The following is a 26121-nucleotide window of genomic DNA, read 5'->3' as shown; positions in this document are numbered from 1 at the left end:
TAGGCAACAGATCATGGCTCTGATAATCAAGTAAAATAAAAACACAACAAACATGGGATGATATGGAATATCAAATCAGGATTGGAATGGCATAAAGGGCGCACTACGTTTGCGCGCATTTGAGGATTAAAATATTTTACGTTTGCGCGCAGCTTTTGATTACATTTGCGCGCATTTAATTTACAGGTAATCTCAGGTAAAAATATAAATAAAAATTATATTAAGTTATAAATAACTATTTTTTTTGTATTTTCATATTAATCAATTATTAATTTTAAAAATAGTTTGTTTAATAGTCAAATTATATACAGTACTGTTCATATTGAATTTTAAAAGCAAGTAAAAACTCCGTTATAGCTGAAGGTCAAGTTACAATATATGAATGGGCTATGTCACAGATTTTCTTAAAATTTTGCATACACCTTTGTCTTATTGAATTGTGTCTGAAAATCGAAAAAAATCTGCGGTTTTATTTCTTTTTCCCCTGCCTTACGAGACTTATACTAAAGTATTGATACTTGTAAATAATTGAACAAATAAATAAGCATTATTATCTGTATTTTCCCTAAAAAATTACTGATCTAATACTTTCAAAATATGTGCCTTATGATAACATTAAGAATTGAAATGGGGAATGTGTAAAAGAGACAACATACTAAGACTAACGGAAGGGGTACCGATACTTATAAATAATTTAACAAATTAATAGATAAATAAGCATTATTACCTGTATTTTACCTGAGTTTACCTGCCAAAAAAATGCGCGCAAATGTAAAGGAAAGCTGCGCGCAAACGTAATGCTTTTTGCGCGCAAATGTAATGGTAATGCGCGCAAACGTAATGCACCGGGCATAAAAATGTAATTTTATTAGAATGACAAGCTAATTTCAAAAACTACGGGAGAACATGCACATTATCTATTCTGTTACATAAATTATATTTTAAAGTAACTAAAATAAAATTAAACATAAATCTATTCTATCATCTAGCTGTAAAGAAAAATGATTGAGCATTTATTTTTTAAACATCGTGATAAAAAAAATTGTCAAAAAAAATCACTGCCCGCTACCGTGTTACTACAAACTAAGTAGATACTATACTTGCAGCATGCCTCTATATTTGTCATATAGCAGACCAAAACTTGTCAAGTCGCACTTTTCTATCTAGGGTTAGAACATGCATATAATAATGGTTAATTCTTAATTCCATATAAATATATTTTATACTGTCAAAGTTGACAATGGTTAATTCTTGATTCCATATAAATATATATTATACTGTCTACAATATATCACTCTTTAATATTATTCTCACTATTTTTTAAACAGATTTTTTAACCATATACTAAAATTAACAAATTTTAAACTTCTGGATCAATTAGGAACAACAAAAACAAAATTTTTAAATTTTTTGTGTTTTTTTTGCAAACTAGGTGTAAATATTAAAAGAATTTGAAGCACTACAAGTGAAGGCACGGCACACTCTACAAACCGTACTTACAAATCGATTAAGGGGAGCTAACTGCTCAGACGTAGGTCTACATATCAATAATTTTACATTACACGCAGCTGTGCGTAATGCGGCCATTGTTCCCTGAAAATTAATCATGCATGAAATATTTTCTTTTGAAAATTTACAAAAATTCACTGCAGATATCGACAGATATTATCAAAATGAAAATTAATCTATAAAATGTGAAATACTTCTAAAACTTATATTTAGTGACTTTCAATTAGAATGTGCATTTATTTAAAAATATTCAACATCAGTTTCCAATGATTAGTATTCTGAACAGTAATATTATCAGTCCAATTGTATTTTTTCTACAACTATTCCAATTCTATTTTCTACAAACCATGCTATACCAAAATAAAAAGTCCAGACACTTACATGCAAACAGGTAAAACTGAACAATAACATGAGAGGTAAAAATAAACAGAACAGGATTTAATTCTACTTATTTATAGAATTATTACAGAGGAGTTGATTGGCTACACATTTACACAGTTCATGCATTTTTTCAGTCTTGACATTAATATATGTATGTGAAAATTGATTTGTGACATTTGGAAGTTATCATTTTTGTTTTAAGAGTTTGTTTAAAAGCATTTTCAAAACATTAGTGTTCAATGATGTATTTTGGGGTCATCATACCAAACCGGGATATCCAACATCTTTTAAAACTTAGTACTCTGAATATGCGAGAAAACCAAAAAAAAACAGGTAGCATATTAATTTGTACACTATAAAAAATATCTCAGAATATTTATAACCTGAAGTGATCCTTTATGCAGTAAGGCTGCTATCAAGTTTGATTATCAAGGTAACCAAGCCCAATGTATTTGAATTATGAAATTATTTGTTTTTTCCATTTTTTTCTTAACCAAAAATTTCAAAATTTCAAAACATTTTTTTTTTCAATTGAGATGAAAAAGCTTCTTACTATTTCAGTATTTTATTTAAATCTCAACACAACTCAGAATAATGAATTCAAATAACTTTGAAAATATTTTTTTACATGCAAATGCAGCTCAAAACTATTATCAATGAACTTTTGTAGATCTAACTTTATATACATGATAATTTTTTCCTACTTACTGCATGAGATAAATCTTTGACAGACTGACCATTCACTTCTAATATCACATCTCCTACTTCTAACTTCCCAGAATCCATTGCTGCTCCTAGTGGGAATATCTTCTTTATTCTGGGTAGTCCATGAGATGGGTCACCAACAGGTACATCCTGTACACCTAGGACACTAAACCCCAAACCACTATTTCCTTTCACTAGATCAACTTCTAATGTGTTATCTGGAAAATGCAAATGTATTAAAAACAGGCGTATTGTTTAACGCTTAAATGCCCTTTTACTTTTTTATATCTATAAAAACATTTGTCTTGACTATGACAGAATCATTGACGATTTTCTCCACGAAATCAGAGGAATATACTTCTGTTGAAGTTGAACCCTAGTTATTTGGCTTTGACGAAAGATCTGTATAGAAGTCATCTCTAGAAACTCAAAATAAATTTTAATAAGAAATTCACAATGCATTCTGCAGTTACTAGTTATGACCTCTATTACAGTGACCGACTTACCTAGGGAGAATTTTTCTATGTCTATTTTTCACTTACAAATCCTACATAATATATTGGTATATAACTTTGGATCCATCCAATCAATATTAATTTAAAATAGACATTTAATGTAAGAGAATATGGCATCAAATGTTTAACCCTTACACTGTACTGACTTAATAATTTATACATGCCCCAGGTCAGGAACTCTTTAATTAGTGCATTTTACACCTATTATATGTTTTTGAGCAAAAGGTCCAACAAAAATTCACCTCTCTACCCTCGGAAAAATCCTGGATCTGCCCCTGTGTGCTAAAACTCCTAGCATGGCATCAGACACAAATTGAAAGTATTATTGTTAGCTAAGAAATTCCACTTTTTTATCCATTTGGATTGTTGACTTCTTGACACATTTCATGTTTCAAATTCCTTTTTTTCCCTATATTTTGAATTTGACTTTAAAAAGTGTCATAAGTCAAATTGTTGCTTAAAACTGATGTTTTAATTAGTTAAATTTAAGTGTCCAGAAAGGGTCAGGATTTTGCACCATTTATCTAAAAACATTTTTAGGCCCTGAACCCCTGCCAAATATCTGCCTCATTAGCGGGATGAGTCGCTCACAACCCATAAACAATCCTGCCGTACCAATATAAATTTGAGTGCTATGCCTCTGGTAAGGAAAATATTTTCACTCCATTATGTGCTTTGTTGGCATCTTTAGGAACTTTCAAGCAAAATATATAGCATGTTTCTGTTTTACCCTGGCTATGAAAAGGGGATAGAAAAAGGGGTGTGTTTCTCACTTTCTGATCTATCATCAATGATCATCACATGAACAAATTTTAATTGGTTATCAAAGGTACCAGGATTATAATTTAGCACGGCAGACACGCCTTTCATCTACATAAGACTCGTCAGTGACGCTCATATCAAAATATTAATAAAGCCAAACAAGTAAAAAGTTGAAGAGCATTGAGCATTGAGCATTTAAAAATGTCTTACCCTTGTCAACAAATGGATATGGTTTGCTTTTAGATTCAGTCTCAGATGTATTACTCCCTGTACCACTACCATCCTCAGTGTCAGCATTGGAGTTCGTTCTGAACACCTGATCTGCCACTGGCGGTGACACATTCACGTCAGTCATGTCTTTAGTACCAGGCTGGCCAGTAGACCCTGCAGAAGATCTAGATGACTTCACAGAACTTCTTGATGATAGAGAATGTCCTCGCTCCATCACTAACAAGCAGCTCTCAGTAGCATCCCTGATAATCTCAACAGCCTGTTTGTGGGTCACACCAACCAGACTTTTACCATTGATCTCCAGTATTCTGTCACCTAGGTAAAAGTAAATATCATGTGTATGTTTTGGATTTAAGTATGATGTCCACTTTCACTGAACCAATACTGTGGATTCATTATTATTCGTGGGATACCAATTTTCGTTGATTAAGTGGTAATAGGTAAACCACGAATTTAAATGATCAAAGAAGTACCAATTTCCTACAGGCTAATATGCAGGCCTTCGTAAAACCATGAAATCAAATGTCCACAAAAAAACAAAGTTTCCTCAATCTAAGAAAATTGGTACCCACGTGGATTAATGAATCCACAGTATACATTTTTATTTAGGGGCCAGCTGAGGCCCATCTCTGGAAGCAGTTTTTTCTTGCTGCTAAGCATGCCCATTGGTGGCCTTCGGCTGCATCACAGTTATCTGCTGTTTGGATGTGTTGTTCTCTCTTTGACATATTCCCCATTACTTTTCTCAATTTTATTATCTTGGGGAACAGACAAGAAATAAAGAATTAACCAAGATGTTTCTGGAGTAGAATGAATCTTTCTCTAGGTTGTGGTATTTAAGGTGGTACCCAACACTTTGGCTTGTTTAATTTTCATAAAATTTGACAATGTATTTTCTTTGACCCTTCACAAAAATTTAATTTTGAAAATTTTGAACCAACCGTTTTGTCAGAAAAATCACACTGGTTATATAGCAGTTTGACAACACCAATTTTGATCATTGAGAAGCTTTATATTCACTTTGCAACATAACATAATTAAAATACAGAGTTATCTCCCTGCAGGGTTAGGTACCACCTTAAGCTCATAAAATCAAATATTCCAGCAAATATCTAAGGAAGAGCAAAATAAAATACTTTCATTGATACATTTGGTAATTTCCCAGTGTTTCACCAATCTATATCCAATTCATATAAATTTCTCTTTTTGATTCAGTCATCTAACAGAGGGTTGTCAAATTACAATTAATAAATTCTATAAAAAGTAAAATCACAAAAATACTGAACCTAGAGGAAAATCAAATTACAAACGCATCAAAAACGAATGGACAAGAACTGTCATATTCCTGACTTGGTACAGGCATTTTCAAATATAGAAAATGGTGGATTAAACCTGGTTTTAAAAGAGAAGAACCTCATCACTGAACTTACCTTTGTGTATTGTTCCATCAGTGTCAGCAGCACCATCAGGTATAAAGGACTTCACGTATATTCCACCATGTCTAACTGTAGTGTTTACACCACCCTGTAACATAAAATATGGAGAACTTTACAGATGTACCCATATTTTGACTATTTTATCTATTGTGTCTGTTTATTTAATGCATCAATGTAAATATAACCAAATTTGATGAAACTGTCATTAAAGTGAGAGGGTTAGCCCTGTAGAACCAGGTTTAATCCACCATTTTCTATATTTGAAAATGCCTGTACTAAGTCAGGAATGTGACAGTTCTTGTCCATTTGTTTTTGATGCATTTTGTTATTTGATTTTGCCATGTAATTATGGACTTTCCGAATTGATTTTCCTCTAAGTTCAGTATTTTTGTGATTTTATGTTTTACTATAAGTACAAACTTAATAACATTCCTCATGATCTAAGATTTATGTGATTGCTTGCTAGTTTGACAAATTTTCCTTGAAACGTTGCGTTCAATCTATATTCATGTATAGTTTCAGCAAACTTTTAGCCGTGGGAATAAGGGAAATGAAATGCTTTATTAATTTGAATATGATAGTAAAATATGATAAATAGTAGTGACATACTGTGACATTTAATCCAAAGCTGCCATCTTTCTTTGTCAAATATACTTCGTAACTTTCTATAGACACCTCTTTCCTTTCTCTGTAATGAATGCAAAGGATTACTATATATAATACAGGGGAGACAAATCTTTACAAAATGATTTTTTCTATTTGTGTAATATGATTTATGTAAAATGATTTTTTTTATTTGTGTAAAATGATCTGTGTAAAATGATTTTTTCTATTTGTGTAAAATGATTTGTGTAAAATGATTTTTTCTATTTGTGTAAAATGATCTGTGTAAAATGATTTTTTCTATTTGTGTAAAATGATTTGTGTAAAATGATTTTTTCTATTTGTGTAAAATGATTTGTGTAAAATGATTTTTTCTATTTGTGTTAAATAATTTATCTTAAAAATTACAAATTTAAATACCAATCTAATATATTATTTTAACGTATAAAAGTTCATATCTAAAAATATGTAACAAAACTTTGGATTACCTGGTTACTTGGTACTTAACTTAACGGATGAAACAATTGTGTGCTTGTGAACGTCAATCATCTACCAATTGAACCGTGAAGAGAAACTTCTATAAATCTGCATTACATTTTACTCCATCATTTCAATACAGCCATTATTCTTTCAATAAAATTGCATTTTTTCACGTTAAAAACTATAATAAAATTGAGAATGGAAATAGGGAATGCGTCAAAGAGACAACAACCCGACCAAATAAAAAAACAACAGCAGAAGGTCACCAACAGGTCTTTAATGTAGCAAGAAATTCCCACACCCAGAGGCATCCTTCAGCTGGCCCCAAAACAAATATATACTAGTTCAGTAATAATGAATGCCATACTAATTTCCAAATTGTACACAAGAAACTAAACTTAAAATAAAACAAGACTAACAAAGGCCAGAGGCTCCTGACAGGCGCAAAAATGCGGCGGGGTTAAACATGTTTGTGAGATCTCAACTGATATTAACTTTTAAGTAACAAAATTACAACAACTTCATAAAAATGTTAGAAATGACAAGAGATAGACTCTAAGTAATAAGAGACACACAATGATTAATTCTTACTTGAGTACTGACTCAACTATTACTTCCTCTTGTTGAACTACATTTATCTGTTTTTCTTTATTTGGTTCAGCATGTACTTCCTCTTGCAGGACTTCTTTTAATGGCTTGTCTTCCTGTACACATTCTATAGCTTGGTCAAAGTCTGAATCTGTATCAGATTCTATCACTATAAAGAAACAGATGAACAAAAATCACATACTTTTTATTTCATATTGCGTATCTTTTGTTCCAAATTATAAAGTAATGGCTATTATTGCAATTATTTACTCTAATATATAACTGGTAATGAAATTATTTTTTTTCTCTTCATTTACATCTTCTTATACTGTAAACCAAATTATTTTCGTGAGCGATTTATTTTCGCAACTTTTGCAAGTGGAAAAATAACACGAATATAAATTGTCGTGAATATGTCAATCTTTGATCTTTCCTATATAAACTTCATCAAGTAAATCAGATAATCCTGAAATCAAATAGCCACGAAGTGGTCAAGAAAGGGTAAAAAACTCAAAAATAATTTGGTTTACAGTTTTCAAATTAAAATGATTTAAAGAGAGAAGAAAGGGAATATAAGATGAGATATTCCAAAAAGTGGTATAGAAATATTATTTGATGAAAAAAAACATGAACAGAAAATTATTAGATGTTACAGCATATATTACTGTGGATTCATCATAATTTGTTGTACAATGTATACCAATATGGATTTCATGGGTACACGGGAATACAAAATTTTTAAAAATAGTCGAAGAAATGCAAATTTTCCATAGATATGTATGCAGATTTTTAGCAAATCATGAAATAAAAAATCAACCAAAACGCCAGTTTCCTCAATGCACAAAAACTTGTACCCACAAAATAAATGAATCCACAGTAATACAAATTTTCCATAGAAATGTATGCAGATTTTTAGCAAATTATGAAATAAAATATCAACCAAAACGCCAGTTTCCTCAATGCACAAAAATTTGTACCCACAAAATAAATGAATCCATTTTTTTTTATCTATATGGTGCATACTTACCAGTATTACATGGGGCATATTGTTGTGGGATTTCAACAATTTCACTTTTTATAGATTCAATCTGTGACATAGTAGATACATCAGCTGTATGTACATCGGTATATACATCGGTATGTACATCAGTGCGTACATCATGCTGTACATCTGTATATACATTAGTATGAGGTGATTCTGAATTATATACATCATCATCATCATCATCATCAAAACTTTCATCGGAATCGTCATGCAATGGGTTTATATTTTCATGATAAATGAGAGGGTCTGATGGATCAGCCATAGATTGTTTTAACTTGGTCGAGATGACATCATCACACATTTTCCTGCGTACAGACTTGGGTGCTTTTATCTGACACACATATAATTTCACAAAGTTTTGAGCCTCGCGGATCAGCTGAACTGCTTGTTGCATTCCTTCAATAGTTTGGTCATTGATTGCAAGCAAGCGGTCCCCTGGATGAATTCGTCCATCTTTGTCAGCTGGTCCACCAGGTGTCACTGTTTTCACAAATATTCCCAGGTCTGTTTTGTTGGGGTTTTCCCCTCCTACAATGGTGATGCCAATCCCAAACTGAGGTTCTTTTTCCAGAACAACTTCAAATATTCTGCCACCATTTTGTTTTTCTGGAGAAAGGAGCTCATTGTCAAATCTATGCTGAAGTGTTGCTAAAAAGAATCAAATACAATTAAAATATAAAACAATAGTAGTTTCTCTTGTATATCTATTCATACAATGTCTGCAGAACATTGATGGCAATTCTTTCCTGCAGTTGTCAAGTACTGTAAACCAACTTATTTTCTTGAGCGATCTGTTTTTGCGACTTTCGCAAGTAGAAAACTAACGCGAAAATAAATGGTCGCGAAAATGTAAAACAAGGATCTTTCCTTATTAAACTACTTCATATAAATTTAAAATTGCCAAATTAAATAGTGCGAAGTGGACTTGTAAAGATAAAACGCGAAATAAAGTATCCGTGAAAATAAGTTGGTTTACAGTATTTGTATTGTGTTCTTGATTTTAAATATTCAGTTGTTACCCCTTACAATTCCATGATACACTTATATCTAGTTCCATTAATAAATCAATTATCATTAGTATAGGTATATTATGGACAAGGCTTTGCCTAAGAGAGGCAAGGAGTATCATGCATTTTAACGAGCAATCATTTTTTTTAACTATGAATGAAGGAAAGAATCTATAAATTTTCCTCCATGTAGACACTCTGATGATGACGAAAAACAATAACCTTTATTTCAAGTATCAAACAATGGTTATAAAACCATCACAATATAACCTTTACTGAGCTATTTTTTTCAAGTTGACAATAAGCAATAATGCTTTCTCTATGAGATAAGTCATTTAAATAAAGGCAAAAGTAGTATACTGCTGTTCAAAACTCATAAATCTATTGACAAAAAACAAATTTGGGGTAACAAACTAAAATTGAGGGAAACACATTAAATATAAGAGGAGAACAACAACACAACTTTAAAATGTAACATACACAGAAATGGACTAAGCATTAGACAAAATCCGACAAAAAACTTAACTTATTAATCTGCACATTTACAGTCAATATAATTTTTACTATCTAACATATATTTGAATAACCTAGTTTTTTTTTTAAAAGCAAAACAGTTTCATTCATACTTACAATTAATGGTTTCATTAACAGGTGATGCTACCATATCCAGGGACTGGCTGCTCGGCTCTGAAATACATTAAATTATATTTATATCAAACTCTGAGTATATGAAAGTTAATACTTTTTATATTGCTTGTCAAACATTTCATATAATTTTTTTTTCAATTATTTATCTGTTAAAATAATATAATAGTAACTGTAAATTGTGTAAAAGGAAAAATTAGTAAATATCAAAATAAGGAGTGGTGGCATGTATACTGCCAATATGACACCTGTCGTCTGCCTGATATTAAATGATGTGGATGTGGTTTTTCTACAATGGGCAATAGATTTCCTGTTTTTTTTTAAACTTTTAAAAATACATATATAGTAAGCAATATTTTGGAGAAATGTTGTTTTCAACTATTTGTCTTATTAATAAATGAGAATAAAAAAAACCTATTAATATGTATTTCACAATTTTCAGTATTTATAATTTCAGCATTTGTATAAAAACAGAGATAGAGATAACTCTGTAAATTCAGTTAAATGTTTTAATTACGTTGCGTTAAGAGAACATAAAGCTTCTCAATGATCAAAATAAGTGATTGTCAAACTTCTATATAACCCGTGTATTTTTTTTTATAAAATGGTTGGTTGAAATTTTTAGATTTGTTTATATTTTGTTCACAGGGTCAAAGTAAATACTATGTCAAAAATTTATGAAAATTAAAGGAGCCCAATTAATTTTAGTGAAGGTGTTGGGTACCACCTTAATGATGAAGATTGTATAATGTTATTGTTCCTGCCATACCTATCACATAAGCCTCAATTTCTCCATCCCTTTGTAATGCAGAATGTATATCACTCATAGATGCAGCATGCAATCTTTCCCCGGTATCACGGGGTGGTCGTAAATCCATCATACTTATACTGGTATCTGTTTTGTATGGCGGAGGCCTGATCAAACATGCAAAGAACAGTAATACATGCAATCAAAATGCTTTGTTTAAGTAACAGTTTACTAGAGAAAATTTGACTTCAACCATACAAAATGCATGTATATACAGAATCACCATAGATTAGCTGTTCAAATATTTTCATCCATAGATTAGCTGTTCAAATATTTTCATCCATAGCTGATGTTTCTTGATTGATTTCAACTCAGAATTAAGTTTTTAATATTTGGTAGTTAATCAAATTAAAAATGTGCCAACAGGAAACTGTGTCCTGTGACTCCAGTCAACAGTTTCTTATCACCTCACAATGAAATAAATCAAGATTGAAGCTTTCCTTTGACATATTTTGCAAAGTGTATATAATGATCAAATTTCAGGTAGTTTTATTATTCTAATAACAACATGACAAACATAACTAGAGGTACTGCAAGAAAATTTCATAAGAATGATAACCCTGCTCCAAACAAATATCAAAATCAGAGTTTTTAATAAGGGCACCTCAAATAATTTTCACAAAATCAATCAGCAATATAAAAAGTGAATAATGGCAATATAGTTGAAGATTCTAATAAAGTTTTTTAAAATTTTAATTTGTAAAATCCCCAAAATCCTGTATTTAAGAGTAAGTCACATGCTACAAAGTTAATATATGTATATTATTTAGATGCAGACTAGTTTTAGAACAAATATTATTACATAAGTTAGAGTCATATATTTCATCATAGACTTTTAAGAACTAAGAACAATACATAAACATAATCAAATATAACATGCAGAAAAACATATATATTTCAGTTTCAACGGTTTAGCATTAACAACATATAAACAACTAAACACATTTTGCAAAGAAATTGTAGGGAACAAATTCATGCTCACATGGCAAATTATTCTGATCTTATCACTATTCAAAATAACCAAGAAGAAAAAGTCACATTGATATTCTCATGGACTGAAATACTTACAATCTATAGGGTAAAGGATCAGATTTGTGCTGTATTTCATCATCACTATTAAAACTTTCCTGCAATCAAGAAAAACAGAAAATGTTTTAGGGTTCTAAACTTTGACCATCAAAGATGAATGTCACCTTAATTATCAAATATTTTAAATACTTTTGCAAAATCTATTTCACTACTAACCTTTATTAAAATTTACATTTCATGAAAATTTTTAACTAGACATTTTTTTGTCAAAAGTACACAAGAAAGGAAGACAGAAAAATGTCTTTTTGTTATAAGATGGTGATAAAAACTACTTTCTTCTCACCAGTATTGTCTTTTGTATTGTCTTTTGACATGGACATAACAGGTATTTTATCTAATCAACTAAATAATGAATTGTACAATTTCAAAAAGTCCTGAAACAGTGCCAACTCCAATGACATTTACGCGAATATTAGGGCTATAATGATGAAAATTTTTAACAACCTTGACTGGCTATACATTATAAGGCTATAACCTTTAATGCAACACCACAGGTGGTAAAATTAATAATTAATTAAACCAAGTATGATTTAATTAAAATACTATTGTACTTTTTTAAAATAATCTAATCAGTTGATTAACCACAATATCATATGATGTAAAAAAAAATTCTTTTCTATAACCTTGAAAAATATTTCCTCTTAACTTTTTTTTACTAGAATAAAAACGTTGACAGACACTAATGAAATTGATTTACCTGTAAGAACTCAGGTGTAAATGTAACATCTTCACCATTGTCTTGTTTCATATCTGTTGTATCTAACACGTCTGAAAATAAATAAAAAATATAGAGTTATGGTTCCTGTTTAATGGTTAAGTCCTTGAATGAGATATGTTTAATGATTTAAAAGTCATTGAAAGAGATGTGTTGATAAAAATAATATAGGAACATAAAGATAACTTTATCTGCATGACATTAGAAAGCAACAATTCATCTATCAGTAATCTTCAGGTAAATAGTTTATTTTTCAGGGTTGCAATAATTGTGACAGTACATGCTTGCCCATGAGGACTAAAGGTAATGGAATCTATTTTCAACCAGAATGGCAAGAAAACTGTAGAAATCTGTAAATAACCAATAATTTGAGATTTCACAAAATTGTTTTTAAATTACTTTTGTTTTGGTAACTATAAATTCAGAAATTATTGTTTATTATGGATTGAACAGGATATTTCTTAATATCGCAAAAAATCGTGTTTTAGTCTAATGTGACAAAAATTGCAAAAATACATGCATGCAGTAATTTCTGAATTTATAGACCTAAAAATACTGAAAAGCGCTCAGTAATTACATTATCCACAAATGACAGCTTGAACTGAAGCTGTGCAGACACAGTTGTCTACCTTTGACCTGATATCTTTTAAGTCTATGAAGTTTACCTTTACTTTTATTATAATTTAAATTGCTGTCATTTAAGTTTCTACATAAGACTGACGTTTCAGTTCAAACATACCAATAAAATGGAAAATGGAAATGGAGAATGTGTCAAAGAGACAACAACCTAACCAAAGAGCAGAAAACAGCCTAAGGCCACCAACAGATCTTCCCATATTGAATCAAACTTTTATGTATCTATTTAAAAACCTCATACCGTGTTGATCAGGATTAGTTTCTCTTGCCCTCATCTTTAACTGGAATCTATGTTGTGCTGTGGAGAACTGCAGCAAGTATCTACCTCTGTAATATAAATTGATTCAGTTAAAGCCAAATGCTATTTCACATTTCAGTAAGTTTGTCATGATTTTTCCTTTTTTGCCTTTTTATCATAATCTGGTATTTTGCAAAATGTAATTTATCGATTTTTTGAAGTTGTGAATTTTCACATTTTAGGAAAATAATTATTTATATTTTTCTACCTTTATGGTATAGTTAGAAACCCATCTAGGTTATTTAATGTGTAATATAATTAATGGCAATCTTTCTGCATCTGCCACCAATGATTATAAAGATATTAATACACCTTATCGCTATTTGTCTATCATTTCTAGACATTATCATTCCTGTTAAATTTTGATGTCATAATACAAAATATCTGACACCACAATGTATTTAAAGCCTATTTGATTATATTTGAGTCTCTGGTTTATACAAGTATGATATAAAAAAGCCATATGATATTCTCCAATTCTAAAATAACAACTTTATCATTCAGAATCGCATTTAAATCAGGCCTTTTAAAACTATACATTTTTAAATAAATGAAATTTAATCTTGTGACGAAAATAATAATCTTGTTATAAAAATAGCATCTTGTGACCAAAATAACAATCTTGTTATAAAAATAGCATATTGTATTTGTAGCTGAAACTTACTTTCTAAAGCTATTAGTGAAGTAATTGATCTTTGGTGGTTTGGAAACTTTCTTTCTAAAGCTATTAGTGAAGTAATTGATCTTTGGTGGTTTGGAAACTTACTTCCTAAAGCTAATAGTGAAGTAATTGATCTTTGAAACTTACTTTCTGAAGCTATTCGTGAAGTAATTGATCTTTGGTGGTTTGGAAACTTACTTTCTGAAGCTAATAGTGAAGTAATTGATCTCTGAAACTTACTTTCTAAAGCTATTAGTGAAGTAATTGATCTTTGGTGGTTTGGTCTGTCCTACGTCAGGTTTGGGCTGAACACTAAATCTACGTTTATTGAATGAGATTTTCATGATGGTATGCCAACCAAGCTGTTGTGTGATGTTTCTCTGTATCCCATGATTATCTGCCAACACTAAACATTTCACTGTAATACCGACCCATGTCAAACTGTTGGAGTCATTCTTATTCTGAAATTATTTACAGTAAAATCTGTAGAAATATATTTATTTACGATAAAAAAGAAGGAATAAGTCTATTTATGGTAAAATCTGTAAAAATCTGTTTAACTGTAAACAATATAATACTGAACAGTGTTCAAGTTAACCTTTGCTCTGTATCATCAATTCAGCCATCAATTAACCTTTCATTTGATTTGATAAGGAGTATTGTTAACATGGTTAAGATACACATGTGCTATTACAATGGAGTTTTTTAAAAATAAATGTGATTTTTGTCGAGCCTTCGACTTTTGTCGAAAAAGCGAGACTAAGCGATCCTACATTCCGTCGGCGTCGGCGTCGTCGTCGGCGGCGTCCACAAATATTCACTCTGTGGTTAAAGTTTTTGAAATTTTAATAACCTTCTTAAACTATACTGGATTACTTCCAAACGTGGACAGAAGCTTGTTTATGATCATAAGATAGTATCCAGAAGGAAATTTTGTAAAAATAAAATTCCTTTTTTTCCGTATTTTACTTATAGATGGACTTAGTTTTTCTTCAGGGAAACATTATATTCACTCTGTGGTTAAAGTTTTTGAAATTGTAATAACTTTCTTAAACTATACTGGATTACTTCCAAACATGGACAGAAGCATGTTTATGATCATAAGATAGTATCCAAATGATAATTTTGTAAAAATAAAATTCCATTTTTTCCGTATTTTACTTTATATAAATGGACTTAGTTTTTCTGCGGGGAAACATTACAGTCACTCTGTGGTTCAAGTTTTTAAAATTTTAATAACTTTCTTAAACTATCCTGGGTTTTTACCAAACTTAGACAGAAGCTAGTTTATGATCAAAAGATAATATGCATAAGGAAATTTTGTAAAAAAATAAATCCATTTTTTCTGTATTTTACTTTTAAATGTACTTAGATTTTCTGCCAGGAAATAACATGTTCACTCTGTGGTTAAATTTAAAAAAAACCAAAACTTTCTTTTGCTACTTTTAATTTGTACCAAACTTAGACAGAAGCTTGTTTAAGATCATAAGCTAGTGTTTAGAAGGAAATTTTGATAATATTTTGTACCTGTGTATCAGTATTTTACTTATAAATGGACTAAGTTTTCTTCCAGTTAACATTACATACAGTCTGCAGTTAAAGTTTTTAAACATTTATTAGATTCATAAACTATCCTGGATTTTTACTAAACTTGGACAGAAGCTACTTAAAATCAAAAGATAGTATCAAGAGTAATATTTTTATTGATTTTTTTCCTCATTTTGTTGAGCCTGTGAATTTCAGCAAAAGTAGGCGAGACACTGGGTTCCGCGGAACTCTTACAATTTTTTTTACTATTAACCCTAGAAGTGCACTGAAAAAAAAATCTTCTTAACTTTACTGAATGCATGTTCTAATGTAAGATGTTTTAATCTCACAATTATTGTTTGAACTAATTGTAAATACGCAGACATGTAAAACTTAACTTTTCATCTAGTTAAGTTGTTGGAGTTCTTGTTAAATATGATTAATAAAGCAGGAGTTTCCTTTGGCTTATAGTATATAGTATGTAATATATTAATAAAAAGAAACGCTTCCCATCAATGCAACAGAACTAATATACATCAAGTTTCTGTGGGTATATATTATTACTATAACCCTTCAGCAATTCAACTATTATTTATAGAATAAGTAGCTCATATCTTCAGACTTCAGCAATTTAACTATTGTTTATAGAATAAGTAGCTCATACCATCAGCAATTTAACTATCTTTTATAGAATAAGTAGGTCATACCTTCAGCAATTTAACTATTGTTTATAGAATAAGTAGGTCATACCTTCAGCAATTTAACTATCGTTTATAGAATAAGTAGGTCATACCTTCAGCAATTTAAATATTGTTTATAGAATAAGTAGCTCATACCTTCAGCAATTTAACTATCTTTTATAGAATAAGTAGGTCAAACCTTCAGCAATTTAATAAAAGTTTACAGAATAAGTAGGTCATACCTTCAGCAATTTAACTATCATTTATAGAATAAGTAGGTCAAACCTTCAGCAATTTAACTATTGTTTATAGAATAAGTAGGTCATACCTTCAGCAATTTAACTATTGTTTATAGAATAAGTAGGTCATACCTTCAGCAATTTAACTATTGTTTATAGAATAAGTAGGTCAAACCTTCAGCAATTTAACTATCGTTTATAGAATAAGTAGGTCATACCTTCAGCAACTTAACTATCCTTTATAGAATAAGTAGGTCATACCTTCAGCAATTTAACTATTGTTTATAGAATAAGTAGGTCAAACCTTCAGCAATTTAACTATCGTTTATAGAATTAGTAGGTCAAACCTTCAGCAACTTAACTATCCTTTATAGAATAAGTAGGTCATACCTTCAGCAATTTAACTATCGTTTATATAATAAGTAGGTCATACCTGCAGCAATTACACTATCCTTTATAGAATAAGTAGGTCATACCTTCAGCAACTTAACTATTGTTTATAGAATAAGTAGGTCATGCCTTCAGCAGTTTAACAATCGTTTATATAATAAGTAGGTCATACCTTCAGCAGTTTAACTATTGTTTATAGAATAAGTAGGTCATACCTTCAGCAACTTAACTATTGTTTATAGAATAAGTATGTCATACCTTCGGCAGTTTAACAATCGTTTATAGAATAAGTAGGTCATATCTTCAGCAATTTAGCTATCGTTTATAGAATAAGTAGGTCATACCTTTAGCAATTTAACTATCGTTTATAGAATAAGTAGGTCATACCTTCAGCAATTTAACTATCGTTTATAGAATAAGTAGGTCATACCTTCAACAATTTAACTATTGTTTATATAATAAGTAGGTCATACCTTTAGCAATTTAACTATCGTTTATATAATAAGTAGGTCATACCTTTAGCAATTTAACTATCGTTTATATAATAAGTAGGTCATACCTTCAGTAATTTATGAAAATGGACACCATATTCTGGAAGTTGTTGGCTCATCTGTAAAGAAAAAAATGAATTTATAGAAATATAAAATTTACATATAAAGACTGAAAAAAAAAACAATTTTTTTTATTGATATTTTTGAAGGTTTTATAACACAAGCAGGTCTTTGTACGGGCAAAACTTCTTTCATCAGAAAAAGTAATACGGTGACCTACAGTTGTTAATGTGTCATTTTGGTCTTTTGTGGATAGTTGTCTCATTGGCAATCATACCACATCTTCTTTCTTATAATATCAATAACTGATTAATTATTGGTGTTTAATGCCACTTTCATCAGTATCAGGTATATAATAGTGACCAGTTTTATTGGTGCAGGAGTCTTGAGTGCACAGATAGAATCACCATCAGATTGGAATCAAACATGCACCTGTCATGTGCAGTGTTATAATCAAACATGCACCTGCCATGTGCAGTGTTATATTGATTTAAAGAACAGCAAGTATAATTGGATAAGAAGGTCAACAACAAACCTTGATGAATTCCACCTCAGCCTGCGTCTGTGATAGTCCTGTATATTTACAATGGGAATCAGCTGTGTTATCTCTGATGTAGCCGACGCCCACTCGTTTGATGACACGCCCACTATAATAATGCTCTGGTATGAAGTAGTTCTTGCCCATGGTCTCTTGGTCATAATCACCATACTCAGCCTGTATTGCTAATCCAGAGAGTGCAAGGGTTTTCTCATCGTTACAGAGTAATCGTTCTTCCAACAAATCATGTCGTAATTGAAGGTATAGCTGATGTCTTGATACACTGTGTCTAAAGCAAAAAACTTTTAATGGTAAGAAATTACAGTTTTAAAGGCACTGACTATTTAAATATTAATATATATTTATGACTATGCAGCATGGGTTTTGTTTATTGTTGAAGGCTTAACAGATACCTTTAGTTGTAAACTTCAATGTCGTGTGGTCTCTGGTTTTGAGTTGTCTCATTGGCAATCATACCACAACTTCTTGCTATTATGTTATCACTATATGCAATATAAAGGGATAATATTTAACATCTTTTATTTTATATCAAAAGATTTCTTCTCAAAATCAACATTTCTTATAAGTTATAGTTATAATAGTATGAGGTGATGCATTTTCCCCCGTCTTGTTTTAATTTTGTACTGCTGAAGACCGTGCCTATTTTCATTATATTTTATGGAATAATTTACCAATATCCCTGAAAAAATCAACATCAAGTACAAGCTCATTCAAAAAAGATTAAAAAAATTACTGGTTGGAACATTAAGAAGCTGAGTGTATTTTTATATGCATAATAATTTTCACACACTTACTCAAACTTGTTATTGTTGATGTTATTACTATAAATATATGTCATATGTGGATTTGTAATTTTTACCTGTTTTGAAAATTGTATACTTCATGACAATTTTTTATTTCATTATTCATGTATGTGTGTCTGTTTGATATTTTGTAATTGTTTGTCATATTTCATTGTATTTCATGAGGGCCTCAGGGAAGATTAGCTTTATAGCTAACTGTGTAACCCTCTTTAAATAAAGAATTATTATTATTATTATTATTATTATTATTATTATTATTAAGCTATCCCACTTATTACAACCATTGATATCCTTACAATATGGTATAAATACATGTGAATATAAATGTATCATTTTATTTCATAATTTTTGTTTATAAATATTTTAAGGGTTCAAAGAAAGGCAAGTTTAAAGTTTACCGTTACAAAAAAAGAAACTATATGTCTTAAGTGTAAACCAAAATTGATTACTAGAGTTGCTTTTATGAATGAGTTTACTAGAAGTCAATCAGCATACAGGATATTCTTGAAGAATTGGTTCTCGACATTATATAACATAATACAATTGAGAATGGAAATTGGGAAGCATTCTAACATAGAAATTTTATGGGGAAATGCCCACATTTGAAAGTTATCTATACTTGTGGTACCTCAACATTCCCAGATGTTCTGGATAAAACTTCATTCTGAGGTACACAGTGAATGTAAGTGGTGGCATGTTTCCTTTCCATCCATCCTTCCATCCCTCAGGGGCTACTTTATGTAACTTACTATCACCATCAATGAAAAAATGCTCTCCATCTAAATATCAATTAGTTTATTTCATCAAGGAAATTCAGGTTCAAATTAAGTTTAATAAATTAAAAATTTCATCAACGGTTATAATCATGATAATGTTCAGGTAAATTAAATTTTGCAAATGAAAAATTGAAAAGTCAATTAGACATATAACCTGAAAGACTATCAAACAACCATTTTGTCATTTTCAATAAAAAAATTATTCAACTGTATAAAATTCAACTCATTATTCTCAAAATTCACAGGTGATTTACATTACTGACTTGAAATTAATTTTATCATAAGTTATTTATTTTACAGTCATTTGTAAAACTAGACCATGTACTAAAACAAGTTTATTGCAATAATGGAAATTTCGTAACATCCATTTTTTTTTCACATATTACAGAATCCATAACAAGAATATGTCAACACTTTTTCCAATTTCATAAAATGAAGATTTTATCAAAGATATTTTACCGTAAAAAGACATACCATTAATGTATGACAATCCAAAGAAGAAAAATTCTGGCAGTTCTGCATGAGTAATTACAGCTTCAAACAATTGTTGACCTGTTGTACTGGGGTCACACATTGCTTCCAGTTTCTGTCCTGTTAATAACACAATCACAACTCGTCTAACATGAGTTGGATTCTTTAAACTCTGAAATCAAAATAAAAAAATTTGTATGTCTTGTTAAAAAATTCTATTATTTTAAATTCAAATCTGTCATTTTGTGATATATTCTAACAAATACTGTGTGTCTAACATACAAAAGACACTTTTTCTGATAAAAAAATAAATTTATTCAGTTTCAATCAAGAAAAATTACATTACCAATATGTTTCATTAGAACCCATTTTTTTGAAAGCTTTGATCAAGGCAAATTTTCTTATTTTTTTTGGCATACAAAAAGTGCTTTGGTAATAGCTTTTACCCCCAATAAAATAAAACAGACCCATTAAATTCTTTATTAAAATTTGTGACATCTTTTTAAAAAATGGGTGTCATTTTCAAATTCTTGTCAAAATGAAAATTTTAGTGCAGTGACTATTTTGTTTGAACTAACTACATTTTGATTCCAAAAAAGCAACAAACTAGGCATGCTATAATATTCTAAATAACCAAAGGCAATTTTGTGCTTTCAAAGTGGATAATATTTATGGCTTGACAAAAAATAAGTACAATTCTTATATAATGCTCTTGTTTGCTTTAAGATCCCATATGGTAAACAATAGTTGCAAAAACTAAATTTTTAAAGGTGCATATTCATAATATTAATGAAAAGTGGATCAAATTAATGAAATGTGCACAGGGCTACATACAATCATATTGGTTTAGCAAAAATATATTTTAACTTCAGATTTGTGGGTATAAATGAACTTTTTTATATATATGATAACATGTTACACACATACCTCTCCCTGCAATGGTATAGGGATCCTAATGATAGGGTTAGATGACCTGTGTACAAATTCTGGTCCATAATAATCCTGAAATAATATAGTTGAATTTACCATAAAATTTACTAAATCTCATATTACTCGTTAAATATTGGGAATAACTCTTTAAATATAGTTACCATTAGAAAGATTGCAAATAAAATGCCATACTTGTCACAAATATATAATAATTTGGTGATTAGTTCTGAGACTGAACTTATGAGTCAGGCCCTTTTCAATTTGTTGTAATGTTGTGTTGTTACACCACTATCCCAGGTTAGGGGTCAGTTTGAATGCTAATAATCTGGTTTAACACTGCCAAATTTTGTGCATTCCAGTCCCAAACCAAGGTTGTTTTTGTTTTTGTTTCTGAAGGCTATATTGAGACCCGTAGTTTGCTATAAAATTTCAATTTGAAGAACAATTGTCTAAATTGGCATTCAAAATCACAACTTCAGTGTTGACTGGCAACTAGTAGTAACTACTTAGACCAATCGGCTATTGAGCCCCCCTGCATACTAATACAAAGGAATTAATTACTTAGTAGAACACCTTAAATTCATGAGGTATCTTGACCCACAAAATGCATGAAAAATAATACCCCTAGAACAATTAAGAGCCCACAGTAATATAGAAAGACATTTGAGTAGCTTACTCTGGTTCTTTTTGGCATCGTTCCACTAGACACATGAGGTCTGGGCGGAGGCTGACATGTAGGTGTAGGAGGTAAGAGGAATTACTTACTCTGGTTCTTTTTGGCATCGTTCCATTAGACACATGAGGTCTGGGTGGAGGTTGTCGTGAAGGTGGAGGTGGTAGGAGGAATTTGTCATGATGAGAATGATGTTCCATGGATCTGTAAAGATAACAGAAAAATTATTTAAATATATTCATATGCTCATGTACAACCATATAAATCTTGAAACAAAGTAGGTCAAATTGCAATCTACTAAAAAACTTCAGAACAATCATGTTTTGATATCTAAGGAAAAAACTTTAGTAGAATTTGAAAATCATCACATAGCTGCTCTTTCTGCTTTGAGCAAAAGTTACAGTTGAACTCTACTTTCTCAAAATTTGAAAAAGCATTAAAGCTGATTTTGTTAAATGTATGTTCTACTGTTTGAGGTACAAAACTCCCTTTTTATGATCTGTTTTTTTTAACACCTTCTGTGGAAAAAGAAAACAATAATAATAAAAAAAACTCTCTATTGTTTAAATTTATTCTGAAGATTATAAGAATAAAAAGGAACACCTTGCTGTCTTGACGAGGAAGAAAAAGGTACACATTTAATCTCATTTGATTTGAAATTATTAAGAAGTCATCACTATCTTCATGTTTTATTCATATGCCAAGTCTTGTATCCTTGTAGTATTAGATAAATCATCTATATGCCATTATTGATGTTTGTTTTTTTTTTTTATCTTTTAAGTCTTTCAACAAGGTATTAAAAGCTAATATTATTTCTTTAGGTAAAATATATATCAATTACCATAATGCAATTCAATCTCCTTCATTTCAAAACATTTCTGAAGTTTCAAATTGAAACTGATGTCAATAAGGCTTAAATATCTTAAGGTTAAAATCCTCTATACTAATACATAATAATACACCACTGATTAATCAATTGTTGATATTTCTACTACAAATCTGACTTACACTTTTGAACTGATTTTTTTTCTAGTAATAAAAAAACTTAAGGTTTACATAAGTCAAATACCTTCTAAGTTACAGAAAACTAATGTCCTAAAGACTTAAAGGAGATATATAAAGAATATGACAATGATACAGCCCCCCCCCCTCCTTTTTAGACTTTGTCAGTAGGTAGGGGACTAATAAAGCTCTTTTGTCTAGTCCATGTATAAGTTCATCATAGGGGACTTGTAAAGCTCTTTTTTTTAGTCCATGTATAGTACCACTTGTATATATATCTTATTATTACTTTCAAGCCTAAAATATTTTCCTCCATGCCTGCAATTAGCCTATCCCAAACATAATGCCATGTATGGACAGTATAATATTGATAATCTTACCTCATAGCATTCTGGTTGTTAAATGCAGAAACTTCGCTACTGATGATGCTTTCTCTGTCTGATTCTGTCCGACCCATTCGTAATGCAACTTCTGAACCATACTGCATGTGAATAGCTGGTGAATAAGCGCCTATTGTAAAGAAAAAGACAGTTTATAAAATAACTTTTCAAAGTTTCAGAAGATTTTCTGGCTTAAATGTACACTTCTGATGAAATCTGAAGCCTGATAGTATTTTTACTGTAAACACAAAAACAACTTTGAACAACATTTGTCCGATAACAGCTAACATTGGAAAATGAAGCTCATGTGTGTAGGCCTTTATCTAAAGATGTAACTTAGAACTAATCATTTTAAACCTGATAACTTGTTCAGCCTACTTGTGTTACTGTATTTGAAGGATTATCTTTATACAAAACTTGCCAGTAACTGTTCTCTATTGATCCCCTACAGATCTGTAGAGAGTCAATAAAATCCATAGTAGATATAGCCTTCCTCCCCCTTCCCACTTATGCCCTAGGGATTTAACTAACCTTATAAGGATCAGTAGGGGTCAGAAGCAAACAATATAATTTATGATAACAGGCTTTTTTTTTCATAGCGCTTTTTGTACTCATCTCATTATAAAGCTAACCAATGTTTTAACAATTTGAATATATATAACACTGGCAGAGTTTTCATTCATTTTTGAGATTTTGAAACAACAAACAGCAAAGTCAACTTCAACCAGTTCAATCCAGTTTATCCTTTTTATTCTGGTATTTTGTCGAAATATAAAACAATGGCTGTTTACCAAATGTTTTGAAAAGAATTCATTTCTGTCATAAAATCTTCATCCCATTAGATCATCGTAGGTGTAAATATATTTCTATTAAAAAGATATAAAATATGATAAAAATATTTTGTATGATAGCTTTATCTGCATCTTTTATGACAAAACTTCATGTATTATGCATGTGAAATTATCAGTCAAACAGGGTACACTAGGTTTATTGTTCGATTAATGGGTTCTATTATGACAAGGGTGAGTGTGACTTTGTGAGTACATGAAAACAATACAGCATGTATATAATACTTCATTCACCATTCATTTTACCAAACATTAATGTAATATTAATAAGGTTCTTATTATTCTTTAAAACCAAAGTCCTTCTATTATATAAAGAGATTAAATGACATGGAAAATGTGAAAATATACTTTCAAAAGAAACATATTCCTGTCTAAATCTAACAATAGAGGAAATAAAAAAATAATGAAAGATCAAATTCACATTAAAATGGTATAATCTGTATTATTTTTTTCATAAAACAAAAGATTTAGAAATATGAGGAAATAGCAATACCCTTTCTCTTCTAATTCTATAAACCTGTTAATAAATTGCTTCTCTGAGCTCAGCTGGATACAACTGCAGAGGTCCAACCCTGAACTGTTGGGGCAAAAATGGATAAACTATTCACGCTTGATACAGGTTAGAAGAGGGAAGGCAGGACCTTTTTCAGTACATCCGGATCAGGTCTCTTTAAGCTCAGGATTTTGAGATTGATCCTTTCAGGATATGGGAATTCTTTTTTCAAATTTCAGGATGTACGGAATTAAATTGCTTTAAATTTGAGACCTCAGGATTTCATGCTTTTAACCCCGGGATTTCGTAATCAGGACCCCTCCCACCCCTTCCCATTGAATTTGGATTGTAATTGAAATTTTACAAATAATCCGTTACTGACACAGAATAAGTGTAGCCAAAGAACTTAGATTTGAATTTATACTCAATTCTTTGCTTTTGTGATATAAACAATAAAATATATTAATATATGAATGAAATTTCTTTCTATTTCTGTAATCTGAAATCAGAAAAAAATTGCCAAAGTCTTTGCATTGCATACAACTTATTTTTTTACAGATTTAGCTCCCTTTGACCAGGAATGTTATTCCATAAGTAGGATAACAAAACCTGACAATTTATGCATAGACTTTCAATACTTCTCCAGAACAAAGATCAAAAGAGAACTATAATCAGGACAACTATTGAATTTAATAATTTATACCTCTCTTTTTTTACCTTGGAGTTTAAAAAAATCAAATAACATTAGACTAAGCCACCTTCTGTTATCATGGTAAATAAAAGAATAGAATAATATTACTTTTTTGTAATACCTTAGCTAGGATCTTGTTAAAATGATGTTCAATCAATATTTTCCTTCAATTCCATTAAAAAGCAAACAAAAAAAGTGCTAGATTTGAATATATTTAACAGTTTCAGTTAGAATAATCAATATGAGGTTGGATAACAAAGCTGATTAAAATAGTTGTATATTTCATAATCAATATCAAATTAAACAATGTAAGGTGTCACAGTATGGAAAATGATATAGACTTGATCATTCTGGTGATAAGAGAAGCGAGCAACATCAAAATGAAATTCATTTTTATCATTTTCATTTTAATTATATTTTTCAATGGGTGAAATTACACCTATATGTAGGTGTCTTATCATATATTCCCTAGGTGACAGATTGAAATTTTTCTATTACATCTTTAAATTTTTAATTTTAATGAAAGGCGATCTAGGACAAACGTTACAGAGACAATGTCAAAAGAGGATGCTATCGGTACTCTTTAATAGATCATGTCTGAATAAATAATGATTTAACAATAACACCAAAAATCTACTTCCTCATTCCATAAAAGACTGCATATAAATAATTTATCATACATTTTTTCCAATTTCAAGTAAGTGACCATAAAATTCAACAATTTTCCAAAGTGTGCAAAGCTCTACCACATACTGGGAATAGCTGTAAAAACAAATCGTCATTTCTTGGCACATGCATTAAGAATTTCTATTTAAGTTTATTTTCTTTACATTTCCCGAGTGTTTTTAGATTTCTATTATTGTAAATAAGTGCATTATTGGTGGTTAACAACACGATATCATAAAACAATTTTATTTAATGGAAATATCATTTATGGAGATATTTTACAAATTTCCCTCACTGCACGTCTATTGCAAAATTATAACCCTATCGA

General features: G+C 30.3%; 1 protein-coding gene across 6 annotated transcripts in view; it reads right to left on the bottom strand.

The window, feature by feature from the left end:
- The window catches only part of LOC134724860 (tyrosine-protein phosphatase non-receptor type 13-like), an 82841-nt gene that overhangs the window by 20620 nt on the left and 36100 nt on the right, over positions 1-26121 (bottom strand). For 4 of the 6 annotated variants that reach the window (XM_063588164.1, XM_063588167.1, XM_063588166.1 and 1 more), the window contains exons 9-28: positions 23096-23225; positions 21806-21917; positions 21038-21112; positions 20114-20282; positions 19492-19642; positions 18037-18328; positions 17510-17560; positions 14355-14575; positions 13397-13482; positions 12502-12572; positions 11784-11842; positions 10677-10822; positions 9893-9949; positions 8238-8903; positions 7214-7379; positions 6149-6227; positions 5534-5627; positions 4083-4418; positions 2599-2813; positions 1501-1593 (exon numbers count right to left, since the gene is read on the bottom strand). In XM_063588164.1, coding sequence (XP_063444234.1) covers positions 1501-1593; positions 2599-2813; positions 4083-4418; positions 5534-5627; positions 6149-6227; positions 7214-7379; positions 8238-8903; positions 9893-9949; positions 10677-10822; positions 11784-11842; positions 12502-12572; positions 13397-13482; positions 14355-14575; positions 17510-17560; positions 18037-18328; positions 19492-19642; positions 20114-20282; positions 21038-21112; positions 21806-21917; positions 23096-23225 — 3269 coding nt within the window. Of the gene's footprint in view, positions 1-1500; positions 1594-2598; positions 2814-4082; positions 4419-5533; positions 5628-6148; positions 6228-7213; positions 7380-8237; positions 8904-9892; positions 9950-10676; positions 10823-11783; positions 11843-12501; positions 12573-13396; positions 13483-14354; positions 14576-17509; positions 17561-18036; positions 18329-19491; positions 19643-20113; positions 20283-21037; positions 21113-21716; positions 21736-21805; positions 21918-23095; positions 23226-26121 lie in introns of those variants that run through there. The other 2 variants (XM_063588169.1, XM_063588170.1) reach the window with 2 other exon arrangements.

The sequence above is a fragment of the Mytilus trossulus genome, chromosome 7 (assembly GCF_036588685.1).
Source record: "Mytilus trossulus isolate FHL-02 chromosome 7, PNRI_Mtr1.1.1.hap1, whole genome shotgun sequence".
NCBI classification, from domain to species: domain Eukaryota; kingdom Metazoa; phylum Mollusca; class Bivalvia; order Mytilida; family Mytilidae; genus Mytilus; species Mytilus trossulus.
This window is presented reverse-complemented; position numbering and strand designations above follow the sequence as displayed.